At 35.1% G+C, this 9,912-nt stretch overlaps 1 protein-coding gene across 2 annotated transcripts in view; it reads left to right on the top strand.

Moving 5' to 3' along the window:
• LOC114289418 (SNF2 domain-containing protein / helicase domain-containing protein / F-box family protein) overlaps positions 1–9,385 on the top strand; it is a 33,542-nt gene extending 24,157 nt beyond the window's left edge. The window contains exons 6-9 of one of the 2 annotated variants that reach the window (XM_028233141.2): positions 996–1,126; positions 1,436–1,550; positions 3,376–3,531; positions 8,960–9,385. In XM_028233141.2, coding sequence (XP_028088942.2) covers positions 996–1,126; positions 1,436–1,550; positions 3,376–3,522 — 393 coding nt within the window. In that variant the 3' untranslated portion in view covers positions 3,523–3,531; positions 8,960–9,385. Of the gene's footprint in view, positions 1–995; positions 1,127–1,435; positions 1,551–3,375; positions 3,532–4,948; positions 5,080–8,959 lie in introns of those variants that run through there. The other variant, XM_028233142.2, reaches the window with a different exon arrangement.
• The last annotated feature ends 527 nt before the right edge of the window (positions 9,386–9,912 follow it).

The raw sequence follows: 9,912 nt of genomic DNA on the forward strand, positions 1-9,912 counted from the left end.
ATTTTTATTTATTTATTTATTTTATTTTGACTGGGCTGGCTGCTTTTGGGTTAGTTTGCAGATTGTACTGGGCTGTGGGTTAAATAAGCTGGTGCTGTAAAATGTTTGTGTTTTGTTCGGCTAGATTCAAGGAATTGGGTGAGCTTGGTTGACTGTGCCTTAATTAATTTGTTGGGTCAAATTTGGGCTTAAAGTAGCTGTGGTGGGCTATAAATAAACTGGTTGGGTTTGAAATAGGTTGAATGGATTTTTGTTTGGGCCTATAAAGAATGGGCTGATGAGCTTGGGTAGATGGGTAAAGGTTTTAGTTGGGCTGACGTATTGGGCTCTTGATTGTTTGGATTTGGGTTAGGATGTTAATGGGTTGGGTTTAAAGTTAATGGGTTGGTGATGCAAAACGGCTATCAAGGAATCCGTTTAACAATTTAATTGATTCCAAAACCAGAATGTTTGTAGAATTGATCCAAAGAAAAGATCAAAATATCAAGAAGATGAGAAAGAGAGCGAAGAAGATCACAAGGATCAAACCCAAGTGAAGATCTCAAAACTATTCCTTCCTAAAAGTATTTTGATTTTCAATACATGTCCAAAAATTCTACTAGCAAGCCAGAAAGCTTCAGAATAAAACGGAGTGGGAAACCCCTTGGTGGAGGACCACTGGGAGAAAGGAGTTGGCGATGAGAGTGGGAAAGACCTTGGTGGAGGACCACTTAAAATATGGAGTTGGTGGTCGAGGTAGTACTTTTTTTTTTTCCAAGGATATAAATGTCATATATATGTAAAGTTAATGGAGTTAGAGTTGCGATTTAGTCCAAAACAACGTGAGGGCTTTGTGGCTATTTTTAAATGTGAGATGGCCAAACCACAGAGGGATAAAATGGATTTTCGGTATATTTTGAACCATGTTTTCTTTTGAGGGGTAAGTAAAAATTATTATTACTGTTGTTTGATGTCTTTGTTTTGTATTCATCGGCAAATTTCTTCTCATGTTTCAGATGAAGTCGTTAACAACCTTCCAGCATGATGCAAGTTGTATGGCTCTTCTGATGGATGGAAGTGCAGCATTAGGCCTTGATTTGAGCTTTGTAACACATGTTTTTCTAATGGAACCAATCTGGGACAGAAGGTAGTAGAAAAATGACCACTGTATTAGTCTTGAGAGTATAAATATGTCAGAGGGATTGTGTGATTAAGTTTATATTCATCCATTCCTTGTTCAATGGTCCCTGTTTTTTTCCTTATCAAGCTTTGCTTGCTCTTACTAATCAAAAGGTCACTCATGTAGTCATTTTTACCATGATAATTGCTGCCATTAACTCTTTGTCAAGTCAAATTCATATGCATCATTTAGATTGTCCAACAACATATGATGCTATAGCCATGTGTTTTTTTTCTAAATGTATTAAACCGGATATATTTCTTGAAATTTTATCAGCGTGGAGGAACAAGTGATTAGTCGCGCTCACCGGATGGGTGCTACTCGTCCTATTCATGTGGAAACGTTGGCAATGCGTGGTACTGTGGAAGAGCAAATGCTGACGTTCTTGCAGGTACCTCCCAGAAAAATGCTTTTTTTTTGTTTTTTTTGGTATTATAACTGTGCATTTGAGATATAATCTAGTTGCAGGCCCATGCACGAAGGGCCATGTTCACTATAGACGGGAATGACCAGGTTCTTGGAATGGAATTTACTTTAGGCATGACGTCACTTAACCTTGTTGGGAATATTGGTCAAACCCTCTGTTGAAATCTCTCTCTCTCTTTCTCTCTCTTTCTCTCTCTCTCTGTGGTGGCACGTGTGCACGCCGAACTACACACTTGTTGAAAATATTTCTTGAATATCAATTTGGCATAATTACTCAATTTTCGGGTCATTTGTTTTTTCTACTACACTCATTATTATTTTGGGGGGTAAGTTCTACCCCTACTGTACTTATGCCTTATTTTTTTTAGGTAATCAATATATATTAGAGCATTATTTTTAGTTACTAGAAGGGTGCCACATGACCTCATCCTATCATCTCTTCATTCTTTATTAAGTTCTATTTTCAAAATTTTGTGCTTCTTCCTCAATTCTCTTGCCTATTGTCTTTTTTTTTTTTGCCACATCACCCTCTCATTCTTCATTTGCTAAACTTAAACCCTACTAAGAAGCAGTGGCCGCTCCTGAAAAATATTGGTCAGGGTATTCATTTAAAACCTGATTGCAATTTATGTAAAGAAATCACTTGTCAATCTCTGTTTGGTTTTAGAGTTTTCAAAAACAATTTTTGAGTTTTCAATTTGTATTTTTTTGCTTTAGTGATTTTTTAAAATATTTTAATCAATTTTTTTTTTAAAATTTTTAGATGTATCTAATTTAAATGTACTTAAAAAAGAAATTATTTATGAAAATACTGAAATTTTTTCTTTTTTGTATTTAATGAATTTTTAAATGTACTTAAAAAAGAAATTATTTATGAAAATACTGATTTTTTTTTTTTTTTGTATTTAAAGAATTTTTCACAAATTGAGTGAATCTAAACTAAAATATTTTTAAAAATCACTAAAAACAAAAAAAATACAAATTGAAAACTCAAAATTTGTTTTTGAAAACTCTAAAACCAAACAGAGATGTCTCATAATTTAAATTTTCTAAATAACAAACAAATTTTTTTTGGGCTATATTGATAATATTATTTCAACAAAAAAAAAAAAAATTAGATACATGGAGTTAGACAATTACTCTCGACAAGTCATACGCATCATACCTAATCTTTAAGGAACTTGAAAATAGATAAATGGAGTTCACCAATTTTGTGCCCTAATTCAACATAACATGTATTTTATTTTGTTTTTTTATGTTAATGATGATTTTTAAGTCCATTGTCAGTATTTAGAAAATAAAATGTGGAGCAGATATATGTTGGTTGTGGCCTACATCACATCAATTTTTAAATAAATTTCATACATTTCATTTTATGAACGCCTTTTTTGGGTTTGAAGAATTTTTTATAAGATTGTATTACACTCAGAGTTAATCAATGTTGTGCGTGGGTTGTAAGGTGAGTGTGCAAAGTTTAGAGTGGGTGAGTTTGATGTTGAAGATTTGAATACCCTAATGTATACGTTCAACTGCCCCTGCTCAGAGAAGTGAGATGTTTAAAGTAGAATTCTTCCAATTTTGAATGGCCATTATACTGAAGTGAAGATTGGAACAAACTAAAATGCTAATATTTTTCTCTCCCAAAGAAAATATGACAAAAGGTCGTACTCAATACACAAGGTTGTGAGGTCCGCCTTGTTCTCTTGGCCATTTGATTTTCCTCATTGTCTTTTGTTCTAATTTATTTTATAACAAATGTTAACTATTTTCTTCATATGCTTTTTTTCCAGGATGCTGATGAGTGCAGACGGTTCTTGAAGGAAGAGTTTGGAAGACCTGACCGTGAAGGTTCACGGCCACACCGTACATTACATGATTTTGCTGAGAGCAATTATTTGGCTCACCTTAGTTTTGTGCACACCAGTTCTAATATTTGAAGCTTCAAGGTATGTGCAATCAACTTTCTTAATATCAAGTATTCATATGGACACACGCAAAGATAAAAAAAGCACAAGCTGGATTTTGAGCCACCATGTTCTTATCTCAAATGGAACTTGTAAATTTACCGGTTTGTTTTGAGTAAGTGAAAGGTATTTGGTTTTTAAAGTTTTGACAACTTGATGTAGGATGCAATATTAAAAAGAAAAGAGAAGAGGGACAAGAACTCAAATATGGCCATAGCCTTTAATCTCAAGACAATATTGTCAAAACTGAATATTGCAATGCCAAGCCAAATCCTACTATTTATAAGCTAAAAAGGAAATCTAATTAAAACAGGAAACCTAACAATTCTCTCACCAATATCTGTTACTAATATTTTTTTAATTAAATTTAACTAAAATAATCATACTCTAACCAATCAACGATTGGGCTAGGAAGGACTGCCGGGTTCAAGGGAATGATTTGGTAGGGAATGGGTCACTAGTCTCATAGATCGGGTAGGATCATAGATCTATTTTAGGGTTATGAGAACCCTTTCTTTCAAGTCAACTATCCAGAAGAGAGTTGCAATGAAGAGGACAACAGTGCTCAATGGTGACAATGACAACGACGAAGGGTCGTGATAGTTGGAGACCTGACAACCATGGTACTGTATCCCAGTTTCTCTCTTGTTTTGAATCGATTTTTCTGGGTCTACGATTTTAGGATTTCAAGTGAGAAGAAGGAATCGCATGTGGGAAGATGAGAAGAGTTTGGTGACAAAAGGCTGACAGTTTTGGTATTTACAATGGTACGGCTCGGCGGCGCGGTTTAGTTACTACAATTGTGTAGTGGGTGGTTTCACGAAGAAAGAGGGACGAAGAGGAACAAAATGTCAAGCCTAAGCTTTGATACCAAACTTAATAATATATATATCTAAAACATTTATTTTTGATCGGAAGTTTATGTCTGAATATTTGATTTTTATTTGGAAGTTTATATCCGAATGACACAAATAATATGTACTGAGATTTTCTATGGCGTGGCATGCAAGTAGAATTTCCCACATGGTTTTTGACCCTGAGGGTAACTACAAACCCGTTGGTGATGTTGTTGTCCAATTCACGAGGATTAAGTTTCAGCAGATGTATTGCTTAATAATCTGGTAGTACTGTGCACAAGTACAAACTTGCCACTGATTTACTTTGGAACTCCAAAATTAACCTGACTTAGTTATGTTTGCGTAGAAGTATTGTTGATTTACTTTGTTCCTGACTTTAAGTACTCGTACATGATGAGTACCTGTTCCCATATCCTAAGGTTAAGTTCTCAAATTGTCCACTACTAACCAACGGATGTGACGTTGGAACTTCAAAAACACCTACTTCTATGTGACCACTTACCACCAAATTGAACCAACAAAAGCTTTTTGCTTATGTTCAGCCAAGCTTGCATGGAAAGGCTTTTCTCGACTCAAGCTTGGGCATGCATGATGTGCCTTTCAATGACATTGAGCTGATCTTGAGCAACAGCTACCGTTACGGTAACCATCACCGTTATTGAAAACTTTGGTGGTAAGAGTGGTTTAGTGTATGATTTGCTTTGTGCTAATGACATTTTGTGGTGCCGCTATCTCATTGCTTTAGTTTGGGATTGTATAGATTTATTCTCTCTTGCTTTGTGACATGCTCCAAAATTAACCTGGAAAAGGAGTGGTGGTTACATAGGGAATGTAGTGTGTAGCACTTGAAGCTGGTTGTTTGGTGATTCTGTTCCAACCAAGGGAATCACATCCCATCATTGACAGATTTGAGAAGGGGTTTGAGTGTCTGAATGAGAAAATTTGTTGCCCTTTTCTTTTTTGTTTCATTTTTTGGGGCGAAGGCCTTCCTACCTATGAAATCGTTTGAGCAGGTCTTTGAAACCGTTTGAAAAGGAGTGTTGTAACCTTATTTGCATCTGTTTGAGCAGGTCTTCCAACCTATGTTAAGTCACTTTCACTGTTCCAGTTTCTACTTATGAGACTTTTCTGAAATTTAGGTGGTTTTTCTTTGGAAGGTGTGAAGAATGTAGTGCTATGGTTGCCAAGTAGGGGAATGGAAATTGGAAATAAATTAAAAACTATCATGGGAAATGATAAACATTAAGCAACTTGGAGTAGGATATGAAGCTTAAAATAAAGGAAATCCCTTAAAGGTGTACCATATGCACCTAGTTACACATTTTTATGGCATATGTTATGTAGTTTTGTGATAAACGTTTCATAATTTTTTGGTAGAGTTACGACAGTTTGTAGTTCAGAAATGGCGTTATGCATTTTGTGGTAATGTTACTTATTTTTGTAGTAATAGCATTTTTTCATCGATTTTGAACCCCAACCCCAAAATGTGTTACATTATCACAAAAACTCATAACTTTGTCTCTAAACCGCAAGTTGTAGTAGCTCTACTAAAAAATTATGATTATTTTCCACAAAAATACGTAACTACGTGTGTACCAAAGGGGTTCCCACTTATTAGGATACATAGATAATTGAACATTTGACTTCTACATATTTCTTTATATAAATGGAACAAGTATACAATCTTGAAGTAAATTCAATACAAAACAATAATTGTCAAACAAATTAAAATGGCAAGCACTAGTGTATGTACGTTTCTAAATATGCATATGTATGGTTATAACCGAGTAAGTCTTAACAAAATTGCCAAAAAATAATGAATTTTTTTATATTAATAATTAACAAAGGTAAAAGGATAATTAACCGAGTTGGAGGTCCTTTGGAAAACCTTAATTTTGTTTTGGGGAAATGATATTCACACTCTGTTTTTAGCCTCACACTCTTTGCAGTCACTTTTCTTGCTGTGATTTTTTTTGTTTTTTTTTTTGGGCAAGTCAGTCATAAATAAAACAAAGGAAATCTACAAATTTACAAGGGGCATTCCCCAGGCTAAACAAAACAAAGAAGAGGAGAGACTAGGAGTTTCTGACCCAACTATTAACAAAACATGCACAACCCGCATGGCAGCTAAAAAAAACATAATCTTGAGGGATAGAAATCTGTTCGTCTACCACAATTTTTAAAAAAATGGGGAAAATGAACCAACAAAAAATCAAACCCTCCTCTAGACTTTGCTAAGCTACTGACCCAAAGATTTGCTAACCAAAACTGCAAAGGAGATTCACCAAAAAAAATTAAAAACCTACACAGTCCATAGGAATAGGAGAAAATATCGTTTACATCCCACAAGGATAGGCTCCAAAAAACAGCAAGCCAACAAGGCATGTATAACATCACCCCCTGTACAACCCACAGGGGTAGGCTCCAAAGAAAAGGGCAAAAAAAAAGTAGTCAAAGTATGAATATCCCCGGGCGCTTATAGCAGCCACCATCATCAGTCATCATCTAAATCTGAGTTATGCTCACTGTTAAAATTCCACCAGCACTTGGTTCAAAGAAATGTGTTGAATTGCCTTTGTTGGGAAGTGCTTGTGGAAGTCTGCTGTTTGGAAGGAATTTGAGAAGAAAATTATATTAATTAAACAAAATGTATTGAAAATGGAATAATTAACTTAGTGCAATTAAACAGGCCCTTAGAATTTTCTTCCTTTTTTTAATATTGTTAACTATTGTCTACCATATAAGTATTTCGAATAACTAAATAAGGATTTGTCTAGGCAAATTTATTTTGTACTTTCTACCATAGATAAATTTGTTGTTATAGTTCAACCTCTATTGTTCTCTAACTGTTACATAGCTGATAGCCCTCAAGTTCGTAAAGCCTTTGTTGATAATATTTTCTGGGGAAAAAATCCTCCCATTTTCATGACTGCTGCGAAGTGTAAAAATAAAAAGAAACTGGATCATTTTTAGCAGCCATAGGGGCAAATACATCACCCTCAACTCAACCCTTATATCAATTTAGTATTGGTAGATGGGATTTTCGAAGTAATTGACTTACCTGCTTCCTTTTCGGTTGAAAAAGGAAGGCAATTCAATCTCATTGCAGCAGCTGAATCAAAATCTTTTCTCATAGAAACAAAATGAAATACATTTCTCCCAACATCATTTCCAATTGCAAGCCATAGATCCCCTAACCAGAACAGCCTTCCCTACCATCAAGGCCACCCATAAAGGCTATAATATCAGTATCGCATCCACCTCTCCTAGCATCATTACCTTCCCCAGTGGCAGTGGCATCCATCACTTCTGTCTCAAACCACTACTATACCACTTCCGACCATAATGTCTATTGGCACCATCAGCTGCCACCTGCACCACCACCACCATCTTCCCCACTGGAAACTCACTCTCATTATTCTCGTGTGTGTGTGTCCTACATACCCTCTCAACTAGTCCCAAAAGACCCATTCTCTTTTCTTGGCATTATCTTTCAAATTGGGTATTTAAATTTAATATTAAGCTCACAAAATAACTAATCTGGCAACCTGTGGCCTGATTCAGATTATGAGGTCAATATTGTTGATAGCATTGCCATACACATGATTGTTTCGAAATCGGATGAGCCGGTTATGTTTGGTTTTACCTTGTTTCTTGTTTTTTTCCTTATGGTATGCTGCTGTGCTTATTTAAATGTAGTCTTTCTGGTCTTGTATTATCTCACACTGTACTCATGGCAGTTATCTATGGTTTTACCTTTTTGAATATGTTGCCACACATTTTATTTAGTCTTTCTGTTCTTTTAGGTTTTTTCTTTGAGGACTGCTATCTAACACCCAATTTTTCACTTTTTTATATCACCAAATTACATGGAACCAATTATGAGTATCCATGTAGGAGATGATATAAAACGGTGACATATACATATAGCGTCTCTTTTTTCTTTTTACTCCTGCCAACATGAGGCACATGCAATCATGTTAATTAGAACAAAGAAGTAAGATGAGAAGCATCATGCATTCAAATCATTAGTGTGTACCATATTCTTTGTCAGTTATTCGTGGAGTTGTTGAGCTACTTGGTAATATTTGTTTAGAGATGCAGTCACTCTGTGGATAGAGTGTACTTCCTCCAGTGACCTGCTAGAGTGGAAGAAGAAAGAGTCATGATTGCATGCTGTACTGAGTTTCCTCATCAATTTGTTGCATTATCATGTTGAGAGTTCTATCTGTCTGCCATTTCTATTTATTAATGCCAATGATGCAGTGCATGCGTTTCGCTGATGAATGTGGATCGATTATCTGATTAAAACAATCACAATGTCTTCCAGTCGTTTGGGTGAATATTTGTAATGAAATATCAAATTTCGATTCTGCTTGCTTCATTCTATTTTGCTTTGTAACTAATTTTGTGTCTTTAGAGCATTCACAGTTGATTACTTGGGTTTTTAACAATGTATAAACCTACCTCCGCTCTGTGTGTGTGTGTGTGTTTTGCAGAAGTTGAACTGTGTAACTACCTGTTGACTTTTTTCTTTGTTTCTTTGTTATCAGCTGTGGAGGAGTGCTCATAGAACTCCCAAGCAACCTAGATCTTTTGGATGATATTTCCTTTGTAAAGTTGGGCCTGCTGGTTGAAATGATTTTTGACTTACCACCGACCTTGTACATTTCATTTTCTGGGCATGCATCAGTTTGGTTTGGCATTTTTGCTCAGAAGGTTCTCAACTAGTATTTTTGGTGGAACCTCGGCTCAGCTCAAGATCAAGATCAAGCTCATGTTGTTGTTATATTACAGACTCTAATCCGTGTGATGATGGATCCATGTTGACTTAATGCACTCTGAAAGAAAATTTATTTGCAAAGTTGCTTTCCCCCATTAATTGTCATTTGTTTTGTCAAACATTAAACAATGGTGTTACACACACCAATTGATATATCAATTAATGTATCAATACATGTTATATTATTACTTCAAAATTATGGAGCTCACCTATTATATAAATTATAAACACTCAAAGTCAATAAAAATATGTCACATCATCTGTTAGTACATTGATTGGTGTGTATAATTTTATTTAATGTTAAAGCATTTCATTATTTTTATTCTTAACTGTAGTCCTAGGCTCTCAAAAGATAGCTTTTATTCAATTTGTCAAATAAATTAAATCAAATCAAAACAAACCAAGCATTGAGTCTCATCAAATGGGGTTGGTTGCATGACCAAACCATCTTAATCTATTTTCTCTCAACTTATATTCTATCGGTATTATTCCTACCCATTATCGAATATATTCATTTCTAATTGTTAGAATTTACCATCACCTACTCCACTAAACCTAACCCACTACACCACTACCACCTCACCTACTCCACTAAACCTAACCCACTACACCACTACCACCTCACCTACTCCACTAAACCTAACCCACTACACCACTACCACCATCCACTACACCTACATCTATATAAGGAATCATTTGTAATAGACAGTATAAAAATCAATA

This window comes from Camellia sinensis, chromosome 2, assembly GCF_055761805.1.
Source record: "Camellia sinensis isolate YWXY chromosome 2, ASM5576180v1, whole genome shotgun sequence".
Taxonomy (NCBI): domain Eukaryota; kingdom Viridiplantae; phylum Streptophyta; class Magnoliopsida; order Ericales; family Theaceae; genus Camellia; species Camellia sinensis.